The sequence below is a fragment of the Lepisma saccharinum genome, chromosome 26, assembly GCF_977018435.1.
Source record: "Lepisma saccharinum chromosome 26, izLepSacc3.1, whole genome shotgun sequence".
NCBI lineage: Eukaryota > Metazoa > Arthropoda > Insecta > Zygentoma > Lepismatidae > Lepisma > Lepisma saccharinum.
In genome coordinates, this window is record NC_139254.1 from 52,213,656 (window position 1) to 52,233,998 (window position 20,343).

General features: G+C 38.4%; 1 protein-coding gene across 2 annotated transcripts in view; it reads right to left on the reverse strand.

The window, feature by feature from the left end:
* LOC145979481 (integral membrane protein 2B) overlaps positions 1–20,343 on the reverse strand; it is a 75,313-nt gene that overhangs the window by 7,850 nt on the left and 47,120 nt on the right. The window contains exons 2-4 of one of the 2 annotated variants that reach the window (XM_083112402.1): positions 13,767–13,946; positions 7,557–7,673; positions 4,198–4,353 (exon numbers count right to left, since the gene is read on the reverse strand). In XM_083112402.1, coding sequence (XP_082968528.1) covers positions 4,198–4,353; positions 7,557–7,673; positions 13,767–13,946 — 453 coding nt within the window. Of the gene's footprint in view, positions 1–4,197; positions 4,354–7,556; positions 7,677–13,766; positions 13,947–20,343 lie in introns of both variants that reach the window. The other variant, XM_083112400.1, reaches the window with a different exon arrangement.

The following is a 20,343-nucleotide window of genomic DNA, read 5'->3' on the forward strand; positions in this document are numbered from 1 at the left end:
TCTACAAACCACTAAGAGTATTCATTCAATGGACGAACAATCTCTATAGGTTAGGTATAAACAAGGGATTTATGACTCCAAACCGTCATAATATTGCAAACCAGTTGCGTGGCTTTACATTCCTGTGCTCACAAGTTATCTGGTAGGACTTTTTACTCCACGTAATGTAATGAGCAAATGTCTTCAAAACATTAATCTACGATGCGTTAGATGATTTCATGCAAACATATCAGCACTTTGAAAAAAGCAGGAGTGATGAAAAATGTCAGTTTCTTAGACTCGTGGAGGCATCGGGGGGTGACGAGGCAACCTGTGTGTGACTTCCGGTTTATGAGAAAGAATTGGCATCGAATTTAGATATAGATGATCCAAAGATAGGCAACACTGTACAGGGCCGAAATCGAAAAAGAAGCAGTTTCAGTATGATGAAACTGTTGAAGATCCGCAAAATCAGTCAAGTTCATTTTTATTACCAGGTCCTAGACAATTATATTTAGCTCTAAGAGAAAGATGTTAGCAGCTTAAACATCATAGTGAATTTTCAATTCATTTTATGATATTAGTAAGCATAAAGACATACCATCTGATCTTTTGTCTGAAAAGTGTAGAAAACTTGCTGGAATGTTAACACATGAAGGCTACTGAATTAAAAGATGAACTAAAAGTGCTTTCGGCTGTAATAAAACAATTACACCAAAGGAGAACTTAAACTGATAAAGGGTCATGATTTTGCACCTAATGTGAGTGTAGAGCTTCGAATTTATTAACTTTGTCGGTAACTGTGGCAAGTGGCAAACAAAGTTGTTGTTTTTTTAAATTAAGGCTAATAAAAATACTATCTTCGGTCAATCATGTCTGAAACACTCGTTTCCATTTTATGCAAGATAGAATTATACGAAAAAGATCTGTATAGCACCACGTTGTGAAGGCACATTATAAAGGGATGTGTGGGTAGGGCCACGCACATTCTCGATCTCGGGCATTTTGGAGGTGATCAGCACCACTCTCTGGTTGCCTTTACCTCCCAGGGTTGCCCCCAGGTACCCATTAATTTGAGGCTGGGTGAACCCAGGACCTGCTTTATGGGGGGAAAACGCAGGAAAGAATTAAGACCTTAGATCACACACACAGGAGATATGGGAATATTACATGTAATTAGAAAATCCAATCATATATCACATACCTACAACGGTATACATATGAAGTCAAGCCTTCATTTCTTTCCTAATACTTGTTACATTTAAGGTACGTTTAAGAGAGAGAGTTTTCATAAAATATAATAATATCAATAACATAAAATCAGTGTTGCATTTTTTTAAAGCTTAACTGTGGTCGAGCTGGGAGATCATTTTGTGCTTAAAATAGCGTAAAAAGTCTCATTATTTATTTTATAGTTTGATGTTTTACTTAGGAATACATTGGTTTTCAATTTCCCGTTGCTACGTTGACGGGTTGGGGGAGAGGAGGGCCTTCGAAAGGGAGCAGCGTCTGTCACCACTGCCCAGGGCGGCAAAATGACTAGCGCCGGCCCTGATGATGTGCTGTGGAAGTTGGTTTGAAGTACATGTCTGGGACAGTTTAAAACCTTGCATTCTGGGTTGGCATATGCCTCAATGAAAATACAAAATGCTTCATTCTCAAAGGGGACAAAACTGCACTGTAATAGACAAGAAAAATTCTAATCACCACCATCAAATCTTCATTTACCTCACACAGTATGGTTTTGCAAATACCTAATAACCAGCTTAGGGGACAATAACCCAGTCATTTCCATGTAGTCATTGATGCTCATACCAGTGTACAGCCGTAACGGTACATTCTACAGTGAAAATTCGCGCACATTACACTAAAAGTCACATATTTCCAACAACCTACTTCTCTTTTTATTTTTCACTATTTGCACTAATAACAGAATTGCCATATGGTGCCAGATTATGAATGACCACTTATTCAATGGATCTTTACCTGTGAAAAATAGTTGTCTCACTTTCATACTGAAGATTACTTTAAAATGCTGTTATATTCTTTTGGGCCAGCTGCACACTGGATCCAACAAGACATGACGAAGAGCCGCAACACAACAGGACACAAGTCATTTTGTTTGTTAGCTAAAATCTGATTACAGATTTCATCTTATGTACACTATAGGTCTAGGTCTGTCTTTTATAATTTGGGAAGCAGGTAACAATGCATTAGAATCAATGTGTGTGTAGAATTAATGGATCAATTTATGAATTGAATCTATATAATACTGCACTGTGGCAATGTTTATTGCAGTGGCCACAGGGGCTATTCATCAAATACCATTTTCTTTTTTTTCCACCATTACCGATCTGCAATTAGATCTCTGTGGCTGAAGTGAATGGACCTGTGCATGCCCAGATTGTTTTGTCTCAAACCTTTGCCATGTGACTTGAGTCAAATGTTTTGTCTGGTGTGTGGCCGCCCATAAGAGACTAATGTTAAACTTCCCTGCGATGGTTTGCAGCAAAAATGACTCATCACATTGTGTTGTGTCAGATCCGGTGTGTGGCTGGCCTTATTATTTAAATGAATGTTAGTGCATCGTGGCAAATTTTCATATTGAAATTTTTATGCATACTTGCCTAAAATTTATGTATTCTAATAAAGATGAAATGTATTTAAAGCATTATATGAATGAAATATTAACTTACTCTTTTATTCATAATTGGGAAAAGAGACACGCGGTAGTAAATAAATACGGAGAAACTAGTACTCACTTTTATCCATGAAGCTGTTTTTTTTCCCGATTAATTTCAGTGGCCACTGCCACCATCCTCGTTGGAACTTGCTGTACTGTTGCTTGGCGTGCGTCTTTTGTTCGTAGTTTTCTGGCTGCCGCTAGGTGCATTGTGCATCTGGGTGTGTCGTCTGCTATTTCCGGGCGATAACTGCTGTAGAAGGGGAATCCAAGTGTGGTGCGCTTGCCCACACTGCCCACACGCTCGTAGACACCAAAATCAAGGAAACGCACGCCATAATGCACTTCCCGCACGAACTAAACATAGATAGCGAGCAAGCACACCACACTTGGATTTCCCTTCTACAGCAGTTATCGCTCGGAAGTAGCGGACGACACACCCAGACGCACAATGCACCTAGCGGCAGCCAGAAAACTACGAACAAAAGACGCACGCCAAGCAACAGTACAGCAAGTTCCAACGAGGATGGTGGTAGTGGCCACTGAAATTAATCGAAAAAGAAGAAAAAACAGCTTCGCGGATAAAAGTGAGTAGTAGTTTCTCCGTATTTACTCTTTTACATGACCAGAAGTTAATAGTACTGAGAAACAAAAGTGTGATTCACCAATAAAACTATAACATACCATGTAGTATCAGTATCACATAGAATTAGAATGTGCATATTTTTGTTTGAAAACTGTAGCAGAAAAAAAAGCTTATTAGATGCTAACATAAGGAACAGATAAAGCTCACAAGAAAAATCTGATATGAAAAATTACACGAAAACGAGTTGCAATATATGAAATTATATGCATGTAAGCAAAAATAAGAATGGTGTCTTACATATACATTTATATTAGGGCTGAACCAATAACGATGCCAAAATATCGGTTTAAAGAGTGATTTATTTCCGACACTTTTACACCTGGGAATCTTGGTTGCCTTTGAGTTTCATGTGCCGATTGAGTTAACACATATGAATCATAAATAAATACGTGCTGTGCAGTAGAAAAAATTTGCTGAGCTGTTAACACACTTTGCGGTTGAAAATACTAGAAAAAAAAACAACAATATGTAACAAACACCCTATCACTTCAGTCGCCAGACTAATAAACAGGCAAACAATACAAAACAAGGACCCTATTCACTTCACCGTCTTGTTTCTACTTCCAGGACCTCTCTACAAACCAGTTTCTAGCTCCGTCACCAGCTTACATTAGTGGGTGTTTTCCTAAAAAAATGTGTGTGCATCGAAGGCAAACTAGTTTGAACACCTCCTTTTATAAATCTGGTAAGTAAGATGCTGACAAACGGCCGCAAGTGCCTAGCTTGCTGATAGTGTAAAGACTGGTGTGGCAGTCTACACTTCAAAGGATCGCTCTGTAGAAGAGTGACGTAAAACATCAAATAGAAAGAAAGTCTCGAGTTCTCCCAAAGATCCCAACTTAAAATGTTTCCATCTTTCGGTACTTTCAAAAAGAAATAGAAAACTTACAGCATTGAAGTCATGGATAAAACGACCTCTTCGCCCACCAGTGAAGTCAGGCACATCGATCTTCTCAAACTTTTCATTTTCCAGATCCAGGTCGAACTCCTCCTTGAATAGCCTTGGGTCTTCGCTGTTTCCATTGTGAACAGGCTTAGTCAGGCTCTGGAATGAAATAGTAAGTCAGTAGAGGATAGGCAACTCACCATGGCTGGCTGTGCAATTGAACATTAAGATACGAGTACACAAATTGTCCAGTCACCACACTTATTCACACTTTTCAGGAATGTGAAACTCAAGAAACAGAGCCATGATCTTGCCAGTACAAACTATGACACAAAATCACAGGATGCAAGTATTATGGATATATGCTGCTTTTATTTCCACCAACACAAAAAATTTTGAAAAATAAAATGCTTGAAATATGTCAATACAGTAAATACCAAAAACATCTTTAACATAAATACGAGGGGTGTTCAAGTCAAACTGGCAATTGGTTTTTCAAAATAAAAAGAAGAAAAAAACACTTCATAGTGCTTGGATGCCAAAAGAATAGAAAGATTTCTCTGTATGCCAGAGCCATAACCTGACTGCTTGCTTCACCTCTTCCTCACTGCTGAAATGCTGGTCTCCAGGGAACTCCTTAGGCTCGAAAAAGGTGAAAATAGTTTGAACCACGGTCTGGATTGTTATTGTTATTCAATACTGTGCAAATCGCATGGTGAGCAGTATAGAGGACGTGCTTTATTTTGTAGAAACAAAATGCCTTTAGTGATCAAACCAGATTTTTTGTTGCTCGAGACCATTATTTTTCCCATAGAAAGATTCATTGGCGACATATGTTATCAACCAAATTTCAAGGATCACTGAATGTTCACAGCAACGACTGCAGTGGACCCCAAGCCACCTCATCGAGGATCATCTTGCACTAAGTTTTAGTTTTATTCCTTAATTCACAAGAAATTTCATCACAACATGCTGTTCCACATATGGCATAACTTACACTACATGCAATCATTTCACTAAGTAATAAAGACCAGTTTTGGCATGTAGTTACTTTGTTCTTATGCTTTCACCACATCATGTGGCTTCCTCAGGAGACAGGACAAGAATAGTAAAGATTTAAGACATGGGGAGGTAAGTTAAGGTTAAAAAAGATAAAAGACAGTGCAGTGCCCTGTCACTCTTTCCTACTCCATGTCTGACTGACAACTGTTCAGTTCCATGTTTTTAAACCTTGACTATTCTTGTTCTACCTCCTTAGGAAGCCACATGATGTGGTGAAAGCTATAGAACAAAGTAAGTACATTCCAAAACTGCTGTTCCACGTTTGAAATCACAGGCTTGTCTGCCATCTTGTTTAATAAGTGTCTCCTGTTGCCTGTAACATTAGTGCCCCATGTAGTAATAGTAGATGTAAAGTCTTCTGTATACATCACGATGTGTTCTGTTATTGTGATAAATCAAAAGCCCCAGTGTGACTTGTAGGACTCTCGTAGCTTCCAACACAATATGCTGAACGATACAAGTTTGTCTTACTGTGAACACTAAAAGAAACAGAGTGTATAAGTAAAACTGTTAAAAAATGTGATATTTCACCAACTTCCCAGATGGTAAAGTAACACTATTAAAATTATGATATAATTTTGCCAGCTGGCAAAACATCAGATTAAAAATAGTTTTTACTTATACACGTTCCTGCTTACAGACATGGAAAGAAACAAAATATAACTTTTTGTCACTTTAGTGATGAAAATAAAAGCACACATTTTATCATTCTGAGAAAACATTTGTTTCTAAAAACAGGTAATTACTCGCCAAGATGTGTACATGGATCACTAACATTATTTCACCTAGGGAAGTTGAAAAGAAATACAGGTGATAAAAATGGAACATAGGTAAACTATGACTATTCAATAGTTAAAAACTGTGCTACTACACTGTGGGGAACTGGAGGGGGTATAAAACTGGTAAAAAAAAAATGCTATCGTCAGAAAGGTGATTATTTTTAATGTCATAAGTGAAAAATATAGTTGAACTCTTCTTTATTTTCACTGCATCAAACACTATGTTTAATCTCATGTGCTTTCCGGTTTGATATTTACTGCTACAACAGACTGCCTAACTAATAGTGGTATGTGCAAGGGAGTTACTGGGACCAGTGTTAAGAAAAAATCTTGAATTACAGAATAGCAATATACATACAGTCTGTTTTAAAGTTCTGCAGGATACTAAAAAACTAACAGTCTGTTTTAAAAGTCCTGCAGGATACTAAAAACTAACTTTTACAGTAACAGGTTTATTACAACGAAATATTTAAGTTAAGTCTTGAAGCTTTCCTGGCGACGAATAATGAATAAATTCTCTCAGGCTATCAACAGGTCAATTCTGAAAAAGTTTCCGAGCTTTTGAGAGCTAATGTCACTCTCATCTTCAGGGTAGAAGATGAGTGACGTTAGCTTTCGAAAGTTCAGAAACTTTTCCAAAATTGACCTGGTCGATAGCCGAGAGAATTTATTCAACGAAATATTGTTTGTTACACAGAGGAAACTTTAAAATTCTGGGCACCATTAACATCAAAACACTCTTGCAAGCTTAAGTTTGAATCTGAGAATTGCGTTCTGACAGTGCTTGTCCGGAATGTTGTGAATCATATCACATATCTTGATCTTCATGCTATCAAGGTCTGTTGGTTTCTGTGCACACACCTGCATGTTGACATGTTCCCAAAGCCAATAAATTGCAAGGCTTAAGGTTTGGTGACCTTACAGGTCAAAGTGTGGTTCCTCTGTAGCCAATCCACTTCTCCCCAAATTGACCATCAAGAAACTCACAAACTTCAAGGGCAAAATGTAGTATATGTGCATGGGGTGGGGTGGGGTGGAGACACCATCTTGCTGGAAGTGGACCTCATTGATGATGCCTAACCTCGGAAGTTCCAGGACAAGAAATGTCTGCAACATGTTCGGGTAGCTGGCACCCTTCAATGTGTCCTCCTCGAAATAGAATGGATCAATCAGGTGATGCATGGCAACTGCACACCCCACATTGACCTTGGGGCTATCCCGCTTCTGTGTCTCAAACTCATGTGGATTCTCAACCCCTCAAATTCGCCAATTGTGTCTATTCACTTTTCCCGAAACCTGGAACGCACGAGAGACAGATCCTTTCCTGCATCGACTCCATCCTGGAATCACGTGTTACCTGAACACACGTCATTCAGCAGTATGGGCAGAACAAAATTATAAATTTTCCTCTGTGTAAAAAAACAACAACATTTTGTTACAATAAACCTATTACTTTAAAGTTATAGCTTCTTAGAATCCTGTAGGGCTTTTAAAACACACCGCTCTCTATAATATCCTTACCTTAAACAAATCGGAATCTGCCAACAGGGAACTGTGATGGTGTCCTGAGTTATCATCTAAGAACATGGCTGACTTGGCATCATACGGGATGTTGCACCATCCACGGAATCTGTGCATCTTCAACAAAAGAGGAAAATAACACAGATTATGAGTAAGTATCGCTGAGGATATACACCAGTCTTTAGAAAGTTACTTTTCAAAAATAACAGAGTTGCAGATGTTTTCTCTACATCAACGTATTACGAAATTCACCATTGACACATAAGCACACACAAATATATTAACAATATAAATGGTCTGTGTGATTCCAATGTATCCAAAAACTAAATCAATTGAATTAAAAGGTACATATATTTAAAATATTTAATTTAAGGTACGGAGTTAAATTTGCAATTCCACATATTCAGACTTGAAATGCATCTTCAAATACAAGTGAAGAGGGCCTCCCCAATGGCGCAGTGGTAGCATCGTCACCTTGTAATCAAGGAGTCCCGGGTTCGATACCTGGTGGAGGCACATGGCACAGTTATTTGGATCCCACATTAAACCGTAGGTCCAGTCTCGATTAGCCTTACTCTGCATGAAGTGGACTTAAAAAAGTAAACGGATTGAAAGAATTCTGTTTTATTTTCCCCGTAGCTTTTGTTTACTTCCTCGATAAAAATAAAACCTATACTGTGAAAAACTTGCCTCAGAGCATTTATAAATATCTATAAATTCAATGTGACTTGGATTAATAAAAGATGCAATTTTTCATGTCTACAGAGAAAAATTCACATAGAATTCATGCAATTCCCAGCGAGTAACCACCCTGTTGTAACATATGTATGTGTATACTGCATATATTAGGATTATTTTTTTTTAGCAAATAGTTTCTAAAGCAGCTGCTAATTTCTAAAAGCAACTAGTTACAGTTAAAGTTACTAATAAAAGTGACTACTTGTAACCCATTATTCATAAAAACTGATGTACACACAAGGTGGCCACTCTAGGACTACGATAAAATTCAAGTATAATTCCCGGTTATCAAGGTGAACTTTCCAAAAATTCAAGGGAACAAGTACGTGGGTTGGAGATTTAATAGTGGCAACTATTTATTTAAAAATAGTAGGAAAGATATATTTCTGTGAAACTTTTACAGCCCTTCGATGTAGTCACCAACATTGTGTACAACCCGCTGAAAGCGATGTGCAAGTCGCAGTATACCTGTGGCAGTGCCTCTTCTGTTGATGGTTCGAATGGAGTGGTCGATTGCCTGAAGAATCTGTGGAACAGTTCGGACAGAGACTTAAGTCCAAGTAGTATGGGAGATGGTAGACCACTTGCCAGCCCCATCGAGCTAACAAATCAGCCACAGGTTGCGCTACATGCATTGTCTTGCAAAATGATGGTAGGATTCAGCAGAAAGTGTTGCCTCTTCATTTGCAATGCAGGTCGCAGACAATGCAGATTTCCCGCACGCCTCACGTAGACCTTGATGACACTGTCATGCTGTACAGCCGAGAGCACATTCAGTCTTTATCCAACTCCGCTGTTCCTGCTTCGAAAACATTGTTGCAACTACACAACTTTAGACCACCAACTCCAACGATACTCTATACCTCCAGTCGCTGCACATGCACCCAGTTTTGGAAGGAAGAGTCCATTCACCAGGAGGTAGGTTACGTATCAAACTAACGTTTGGTGTAAGCGAGAAGCACCAGTTCCATATGATATATATACAGCAGTGTTGCCACTATTAAATTCTCAACCCAGGTAGTTGTTTTCTCTATTTCAATCTTACGTATTATCGCCTCTCATCACACACACACACATACACACACAAATATATTAACAACATGAAGGGTCTGTGTGATTCCAATGTATCCAATTCAATTCAATTAAATGGTATATATATATTTAAAATATTTAGTTTAAGGTGCGGAGTTTATCTATGGCATTTCACATACTCAAAGTATATCTACAAACACAAATCACAAATGTTACAGGATACACTAATTGTTAATTGTACAAGAATTTCACACTCAAATTTACCTAACGAGATATCTTTTCTTGCAATAGCTTAACATGTGTCAGATTGTTCTGCGAAGGACACTAACAAAGTAAACGAATTGAGAGAATTTTGTTTCATTTTCCACACAGATTTTTGCTCCTTCCTCGATAAAAATGACAGTTAACCTGTGAAATACTTTCCTCAGGGCATTTATAAATATGCATAAATTCAGTTGGATTTGGATAAATAAAAGTTGCAATTTTTCATGTCTACAGAGAAAAATTCAAGCATAATTCCCGGAGCCAATAATTCATGCATAATTCCCAGAATTCAAGGAATTCCCAGCGAGTAGCCACCCTGATACATATTTGTGTGTGCACACGCATGCACATAAGTACCCCATGTAACTCCCCTTTCTTATTTATTATGGTTGCGGTAAACGCGGTTTAAAATTACTTACATGAAATTTAGAAGATTTCGCACTTCTGCATTGCACAATTCAATGGTTCAATCCTATTAATTTCGAAGATCCACTGTCTTCATTCACAAAAGGGTACGGCGTTTGAAGTGGAGATGGTACGCGGTACCATGTAAGTAATCCCCTTTTTCTGTATGTATCATTTCTAGTAGTCAGTCACTTGAGCGTAGACTTTGCAGGCAGGGTGGATAATATAAACCATTTTTGATGATTTTTTATTATTGAAATTGATTTTTTTATTTAAAAAAACATGCTTAAAATCGCTTGTGTTTTCGACACTGTACAGACAGATATATATATTTTTTATAGAAAGGCTTTTTTTGGTAAATGACGCTGTAAAATGTTTGAACAGTTCAATAAAGCAAATAGAAAATTATATGTAAATATACATTTTTCTGTTTCTGATACTGTATATATGAACCTACCTTGGAAAAGTTTGTTGATTGTGTTAATGAAACTATAATAACTTCAGTAACTTTTCTTCCAGTGAAAATAAAACATTCTGGATGAACTATAGAAGTAAACAGCCTGTGAGGGCCACGGCCTACCTACCGACTGCCGGCGTCACTCCCACCTGATTCTACTCACTCACTAACCTGAGGTGGGAGATCATCCAATCGGTTCTGGGGTGACATGTGTTTTGGTGTAAGTCCACTTCATGTACAGTAAGGCTAATTGGGACTGGACCTACAGTTTAAAGTGGGATCCGAACCACTATGTGTCTCCACCAGGTAGCGAACATGGGACACCTTAATTACAAGGCAAAGACACTACCAAGGATGATGAAAGAAAATCTTCGTAAGCATAGCTACATTAAATAAGGTGAAGTAAGTAAGAAGATTAATAAAATTCTGGCAGTATATTTGCACGTCTAAAACTCTTGTTTATGCATGCGATTTTTGTTGATTGTTGCAGTCCAAAGACATCCAACAAAAATCAATTCCATGAGAGTGCCATGCATGCAATTTGTGTCACATGTTGTACTGAGATACTTTGTCAGGTGGCGATATTCGACAAAAGTTGTATGTATCAATGGAGCCTATTTGTTTCCATGTTCCTTCAGTTTGTCCAACAAAATGCCATACTAGGATGTCCGACAACTATCGGACAGCGCCACCCACTCTCATCCCCTCTGTCTGTTGACAGTTCTGTCCCCTTACTATTCCCATTAGGACAAGAAAAAATGATAATTCAATGCATTTTCTACGTAATATTTAGAGGCATAACACATTTTTATGCCCCTCCGGAAATTAATTAATCTCTCTCTCTCTCTCTCTCTCTCTCTCTCTCTCCTTTCCTGCCATCACTGGTTTCCGGCACCGTGGTTGTGTTGTGCATAAAAGGGGCCTAAAAGTTGAGGCCGAAACTTGGCAACAAAATTTTCTGTTCCGTGAAGAGTTCCATAACGATATTTTAATTATATATATATATATAAAGTCAATCAAGACAAAATTCCCTGACATTTCCCGGTTTTCCAGGTCTGTCCCCACCCTGTCAATGTAATCGACATACTGGAAGCATTAAAATCAATAGGTGATGCGTTTAAAGAATTTGTTGATGAATGTATGAAGTCATTGTGGTTACCTCTTTCAAATGCAGATAGTGAACGTTTTTTTCACAGTACAATCTTGTAGTGTCAGATATGAGAAGAAGTACGAGGGTCACTATTTATATTTTGAGCCTAACAATGAAAAAACAGGAATTTGGCATTGAAAACTGCTTTATTGTTTTTCGAAGTATTCTCCTTTATGGTCAATACACTTTTGCATTCGTTCGAACCATTTGTCAAAGCAGTTTTTCCAATCTTCTTGAGACACCTCCATAATATGGTTTTTGAACGCATCAACGGCATCTTCCGCCGACGAAAATCGTTGTCCACGCAATTTATTCTTGACATTCGGGAACAAGAAGAAGTCATTGGGTGCCAAATCAGGACTGAACGCCGGATGACCCATCAATTCGATTTTTTGACTGTTGATAAAGTCGGTTGTTAGACGAGATGTGTGACAGCTGGCATTGTCTTGATGAAGAATGATCCGACGGCGTTTGTTTGTTGACCGAAGACCTCTGGCAAACAAATTGTTGTGTACCATTCAGAGTTGACCGTTCTACGTTCCTCTAAAGGAACAGTTGCCACATGACCAGTTTTCCCGAAAAAACAGGTGACCATTTGTTTCGATGTGCTTCGAGCGCAAACAACTTTTGTTGGATTGGGTTCATCTTGAAACACCCATACAGTCGACTGCTGTTTACGTTCCGGCTCATATGCATATATCCAGGATTCGTCACCTGTTACAATCTTATATACATCTTTTGAAGCACCACGATTGTATTTATTGAGCATTTGTTTGCACCAATTGACGCGAGCGTCTTTTTGAGTTTTTGTCAAATTGTGTGGGATCCAACGAGAACATACCTTTCTCACAGCTAAATGATCATGTAATATTTTATATATGCTGGTGGAACTAATGCCTATGGTTGCCTCAATCTCACAGTATGTCACACGACGATCTTGCAGTATTAGGTTTTGCACAGCATCAATGTTTTCTTGAACAACAACTGATTTTGGACGACCTTCGCGAATCTCGTCGGTGAGCGAATGGTGGCCACGATTAAATTCGTTATACAAGCGTTTCACAGTGGCAAAGGATGGGGCTTCATCGCCAAATGTGGAAGTAAGTTGATCGATGCACTCTTGTCTTGATAATCCACGTCGAAAATCGTAAAAAATCATCACACGAAAATGTTCACGAGTTAATTCCATTTTATTGTTGTCGCGCAATCTCCAAGGCAATATAAACAACACAAATGAAGCTATTGACAAAACATTTGAAGTACGTTATGGTCAATAATGCCAGACGATTCCGTGCAAACGTCAAATCGCGCCTAACTTGTTGCCAAGGCTCAAAATATAAATAGTGACCCTCGTATGAAGGAGCAAAATGTTGTCACTTCTTGTATGTTGATGTTTCATGAATGAAAATAAATGAGACAGGTTGTTTTGTACACTCCACTTTTTCGAAAATATAAATATAACTGAGTAAGGCTAATTTTCAGAAGGAGAAATTTATTATTTACTATTTTTAAGCTTATTTTCCCATAAATGTTTATTGATTTAGTAACATTATGTATAACTGCAAGGCATTAAAAATTGCCACGAAATTTTCACGAAATTACTGCAATATTTTTAACTATAAACACGATATTTTATATATTTTTCATGAAATTTTTGAAAAATTAACAACAACAAAAACTGGTCCTGGTGATTACATAACTCTTTTAAACTATTTGCAAAAGCAAAGGACACAAAAATTCATTTCAGTGCTCCAGAAGGCTAAGCTGACATAATTTTTCACAATTTGGAATATCACGGCATTTTTTTGAAAGGAGGAAAATTTTAAAAAACTGCCCTAGCAACGCCCAAAGGTCCAGCCGAGCCTTAATAATTATTTCGACATCCACATAAAACAGTGCCACGAGGAGAAATCCATAACATAGAAATCACTTCCTTTTTTCCAGTACTTGCAAGCATTTTGAATTAAAATAAATGTGCAGCTTAGGTAAAACTATCCTCACCCCATTACAATTATACTGTGATGCATGTTCAGTTTAGTTTATTACAGTGGATTAATGAAAACTTCATAGTCATATTTGTGATTACTGAATGGCATATAAGAGTTTTTTTTAAAAAATATATATATGTACATATATTTATACACACACACATATACACACTTACCTGAGACCGTGCAAACTGCCGATACAAATACACACCACCAATGATGCCGATGCTCATCACAAGCAAAGCAGTCAGGAAAAGACATACTGTTGTCGTAGTGGACACCCGACGAGCTCTTGTCCTGAGAAGAAAATACTGAGGCTCTGGTTCAGCCGTCGCCTCTATGTCGACTTTGGAGGGCTGGAAATAAGAAGGAGCTTCGTGAGAAACACAATGCACATGCAATGATAAAATTTTTTGCACTCACTTCAAAGTCTAAATGAGCAACATCATAAAAATTCAAGGTTATATGTTAATATCTAATATATTATAGATTTGTGCGTTACTCATTATTAAAGGAAATAACTACGTTAAACAGTATTGATTAATTTAACTACTTACGTGAGTGAGTATGGAGTCGTAAAAATACTCCACACTTATGTTAAAATAACTATATTTAAGTTTATATGGCAGAGATTTTGTAAGTGTTTTTAACCTTAACCCTTAACCAAATCCTCATTCAAGACTTCTTTTACATGGCACTATGCTCTGTGACGAAAAACAACCAAGAACCTGATGAAGGAGCCAGTCTGACCTCCGAAACATTGTCCTAATAAGACTCCATACTCACTCACGTTAAGTAGTTAAATTAATCAATACTATTTAACGTAGTTATTTCCGTTAATATCTAAAGTTCTCTAAATAACATTTTAGGTCAATGACTCCGGTGACATACACCATCAGACTCAATGAAGTTGATGAGCACTTGAAGAAACTGTTGCAGTTTTCATTACAAGTCCATTGGGTCTAATGATAATGAACAAGTTTGTGGAGCACCACTTGTAATAGGAAAGAATTTTAAAAAGATAAGCTACGCTTATGCTATGCACACAAGAGTTTGAAGGTAGGATTTCACACAGCCACTGTAACCAGAATTTCTTCTTTCAGGGTCCTAGGTTCTATCTTTAAAAGAAAAAAAAATGTTTGTTAGAAATTCATAATACTTTTGAAAGTCGACCATTTAACATGAATGGCCATCAAGCTGGCACTGGAGGTGATGTGATCAGTACCATGCTCCACCTCCCCCCACCCAGATTGCCATCAGGTACCCACTGATTAGAAGTTTAGTGACCCACAGAGGCACTTAATGCAGGAACATTATCAGAAAAATTCCCACCTGAGATACGAAAGAAATACCCGTTTATAATACCAATGAATAACAGTCATTTCTTGCTCTTCATATTTATTTAATTTTTAAAGAAAATTGGCTGCACAGAAATGTTATCAACATAAGCACACCGGACAAAAAATTAGACCCCAAAAGGAAATCATACCTAATAGTTGATTGGCTCTCCCTTGGAGCAAATGTGTGTCCACAGTTGGACTATCGGTGAGATGTTGGACAAATGGCAATACCTATTCATCCAGAAGTCAAATGCAGCCATGCTGATTTAAGTGCATAGTGACTTCAACCAAAGGACCCAATTCTGTGGCACCCCAAGAACATCACCGACCCACCACCAGCTTGTACCACACATTGTACACCGTCCTCATAGAAAGCTTCAAGCGGTCGGCGGTGCACTCTACATTGGGCATCATTATTGTAGATGCAGAAACGGGACTATACTCTACTCCAGATGTCCATGGTGTGGAGTTCTTCGCAGTGTACGTTCAGAAATTGAGGCATGTGGCCAGTCATTGATGAGTTGCAGAAATTGTTATCTCGATGCAAAACGGTTGGTTTACACAAGACGTGACTGACACTCGTCGGCAGTCTCTTTCCAGCGAATTCTGCCACTTCCCGGACAGTGTCCTTTTGAATGCCCAAATGCAATGATCCCTTTTTGCCACTCGCTAACGTCTTTCTTTCTAGCCATCCTGCACAATGGAAACATACGCTTGACAGAAACCATGACTGCCACAGATACTGTGGGCCACGTACCTCACGATTTGCTTACCAGCTGCAGTGAGTGCAATGCATAGTGGATACTGGCAGTGCAAAACATAACCATTCCGTGTTTGCCTGGAGGGGTCTAATTTTTTTGTCTGGTGTGCTTATTATTAAAGCACTGCAATTTCAACTCAATATTAATTTTCTTATTTGCATTAATGTGCTGGCTTAAAACATAAACTGGCACAGATTAAGCAATACTCAACTATTATCCACCAATAATGGTACATGGGTTATATTCATTTATTGGTTTACTTGACATAATTTCACTGTTGTTCCGTCAGTTGAAAAACATTAACTATTGACCTCTAATGTTACACATTTTCAAATGAAAAGAGATAAAAAGGGGCTCTGTGAAGTTGGTACAAATGCACAGATGATCCAACCTTATTTCATACTGATTCATTTATTTTCCCTAGTGCAAATTCTCGTTCCTTCCTAGTCGAGTGGTCAACCTGAATTTATGTACTATACTTCCAAGAGGTAAGGGCAACACTGATATCACAAGAGGCATTTTCCAGCAGAGAGAGCACATGGCCAGTATCACGTTCCCACAGATAGGCACCACGGAAAACTTACTTTCTGCATGTGAAATGGGGTTCAAAACCAGACTTCAATACTCAGGTGTCGATTGGCGATAATATTAAGGCTCCAAAAGCTGACAGCTTAGTTGATACAAATTAAAAACAGATGTGAAAACTCGAGTGCATGGGAAACATGAGTTTCCACAAACTTTAGGAACACAAGGAATAATACAAAATTGATTTAATTATGTATTCTCTTTAAATAAGCAAGGAGCCGATGTGGTATAGTGGGTAGGGCATCTCACTGCCACGTGGGAGACCCAGGTTCGATTCCCAGATTGAGTGATCTATGGTCAGAATTGTTCCAGCCTTGTCCCCGCATAAAGCCGCTCTGGGGCTCAGCCAGCCTCAAATCAATGAGTACCTGGAGGCAACCCTGGGGGTAAAGGCAGCTGGAGCGTGGAGCTCATCACATCCCCTCCAAAATGGCCAAGATCGAGAAAGTGTGGGGCCCTACCTACAGGTCCCCTAAAAGTGCCTTCATGGCCCGGGGGAAACTTTACCTTACCTTTAAATAAGGATTTTGCTCATTTAAATTTACCACCTGTGAATAAATTGTTTTCTTGGGGAAGGTATCCTCCTGACCCATTAGCCCCCCCCCCCTTTTCCCTTACATGCACCCTTGTCCATGATGAATGCATGCCTCCCTAATGCTATAAGCTTCTATTCGTTCCGAATTCTTTATCTATTTTTTGAACTTTAGAAAACGACAGTTCTTCAGCAGATTCGTTTCAAAATCCATTTTCAAGGGGGCTCTCGGTTTTCCTACAAATCTAAGGAAAGAAAATAAAAAATCAATTGTTGCCTTTTGGTCTATTTGCCATCTCAATTGTTGTAATCAGCCAGATGGAAATCAGTGTGAGAACGTCTCTTTCTCCTGGCATTTACCAATGCCTTCATTTTGCTATTGTGCCGCTTGAACGTGTGCCCATGTAGCGGCTGGAACCACGCAGCTTGCCGGCGAAATAGGATATGCGTAATCCCTCAACTGAAGTGCATAAACTTATTTTAATTAAACTATTTCACAATTACTAGTCAAGTAATCACGTACTTTTGTTATAGAAGACGGAAATGTTTTTCTTGTAGTGCCACATATTTTTCACATCTTTTGAGAAAGTTCAATAAAAAAAAAAGCCTCTTCACACTTCTGCACGAGTTTGTTTCCACATAAGATTTCTTTGTTGTAAAGTGTACTTACGACGAAATGGATCTGTTGTTGACGAGTTGGCTCTATTGCAGTGTTCCGCAGTTTGCTTATCGAAGAGAAACTTGACAATGCCTCCTCTTGGAAAGCTACCAAATGCGCTTTGCCCTTGAGTTGAGGGGATACGCACTTCAGATTTCGCCGACAAGCGGTGTGGTCCCAACCGCTATAAGGGCAAGCGTTCAAGCGGTACAATAACCAAACAAAGTAAGTCACCGTACTACAGGACATAGGTGACGGCATCAGGGAAAGATAGTGATGTGCGTCTACGTGTAAACAATGGCAGTCTACATGGACGCGTATACAATTGTTAACAACGAGTTTTATAAGAGTGAAAGATAATTATTCTGTGTTTCAATTGTTGAAATGTGTAAAGCGACTTATACAGTTCTTTACAATGTCTGCAAACTATCAAACACAATGTATTACTAGGGGCATGCATATTTCGTTTTTGACAAAAAAACGAAATTTGAAAAAACACATTGTAATGTTAATTTTTCATGTTTTTGAAAGGTGTGAGATGCATTTTGTGACCATGTTTTGTCACGAAATAATGCGAAATGAACTGCAAAAAGCGAAATTAACTCTTAAACACGAAATTTAGGGTTTATTCACCGACGCGGCACCTCCTGAGGTCTGAATTATCCTGAGAGTTATGCAATTCCAGGAAAATTGATTAATTCTGCTGTTAGTATTGGAGAAACAAAAATTGACTCCTTTACACAGAAATAAACTGAATACTCTGATAACTACATAAATGGGCTATTAGAAGTGAAATGTTAATTCTGTGGAATAAGTGTAGTTTTTAAATCAAATTTAGGATTATATTCACAATTTTAAAACCAAAATGTCTTTTTATATACCACTTTTGATCCAATTTTTCACCGCTATAACACCGATATTTTATTTTATTTAGTTTTTATACCGAAATTTTGCTTTTTTATTTACCAAAAATATGTGCCTCTATGTATTACATATTCTCAAGGATGGGGGAGGGGAGATTACCACATTATGTTTATTTTAAATTTCTCCGACAGTGCATATTTGAAACAGAATGAGATTATTTTCTTTTGGTTGTTGTTGTAAATATGATAATTTTGCAATTCTCTGTCCGCCATAAGAAAGAGGTTAATGTAAACAAAAACGCATGGTTTGGGAGAAATCCTATTGGTTGTTCGAATAGCAAATGTGCAATAATCTTGCGCGTAGGAATATAGTGCATGTGATAAAGCTGTGCCACTAAGCGTTCCTTGCTACATTCGGGTTGTGCAGCCTTGTATTGTAGGTAAGCTGTGCATCTACGACGAACATATTCTTGGGCAAAGCAACACAAGAAGTAAGGGAGACCGACGCGGTACACTGGAGGGGGTTGGCGGACGGTCACCCTCCCCGGAAAATAAGTAAATCAATATAAAAGTGTTCATTTTGCCCAAATAAGCCATTTTTTGTGCATTTATTTCAATATCGTCGGAATGGGTACTGCTAAAAAACCTGGACAAAAGTGTGTGAATTTCTCTCCATTGCAAGTGCAAACTGCTTTAAAGTTGATTCTTAAGCTAGGCACAATGTTTGAAAAATATGATGAATAAGTATGATAATTACAGAATCCCATATATTCGTTATGGAGAATCAACCTCAAGTTACGGCACATCAAATGGGAGTTTCGACTCAACATATCCTTTATCTGTCGATGTACTTTTCTACGCCATTGGATGTGTGATATTCCCGAGAGAACACAAAGAAATTCTCCCAGAAGCGTAATGCATTTATTCTTTCCCCCTACGGCCATCCTGGCAGTGTTGCCAAACCTGGTGCGGATAAAAGAGCTAAATTTCACCTTAAATGGAGCTAAAGTTGACTTTCAAGAAGTTACATTTACGAAGGCTGGATGCAGTGCCTCCTAGAATAATTTTAGGTGTTAGAGGGAGAGGGGGCGCTGCTATTACCGTTAACTTTAAAGTGGTGAAATTTGTTTAGCTTTCACCATCAAGATCTGCCAGGATCACCCATCTCATTAATCCATAGATGGCCGTATGAAATCGAAAATAAAGTTGTTTTTATTTGCTTTATTTTCTTTCTCTTTTTGTGCAACCTTTGGCTAATTTGCGAAGATTAGGATTAGTGATGATATCATGAAATTGATGAATGGACACTCACAAACATCCATGTCCAGCCCAGGATTCGAACGCAGCACCCCTGGTCGAAAATAAAGGATTGCCGAATAACAATATTATGTCATTTTCAAGTCAGCCAAGGCGCTGTAAAAAAGTAGCTGGAAAGGTAAGGGGGGGGGGGCACAGCCAATATAACAATATCACGTTGAAAATGTATATTCATGGCAAGAGTTGGTCAAAGTAGGCCGGAGCCAGTGATGTCATGATAGTGGAGTAGGGGGCGGGCGGCCCATTCACTGCAAAACAAGTGCACGAAAGAGCCAGATCTGGTTACAGAATAGCTAAGTTGGCAACAATGCCGCGGAGGGAAGTCTCTCGCGGAAACTGTTCCTCATACCCTTAAAAGTGGGTGCACTCCCAGAAAATACTTTACTCCTCACTCTTTTTTTTCGGTGACGTCAACGGAAGGAACAAGAGTTCTACGCAATATATCGATTGAGTTGCATTAATATTTAAGGATAACAAGCGAAGGAGATTAAGGTATGATACTGCTATGCATTTTCCCTCCTACTGCTGCTGCCGTGAATTGTAGTAGAAGAGAAATGGCGTTGTAAAGGAATTTATTGGATAGCACGCTAAAATTACCACAACGTTCACTATATCCCAAAAATCAACGTTGCATGGTGTATTGCCTCTTGATTTTGACCATTACCTGGCTTGTATCCGCCAAAAAGGGATTTTATAT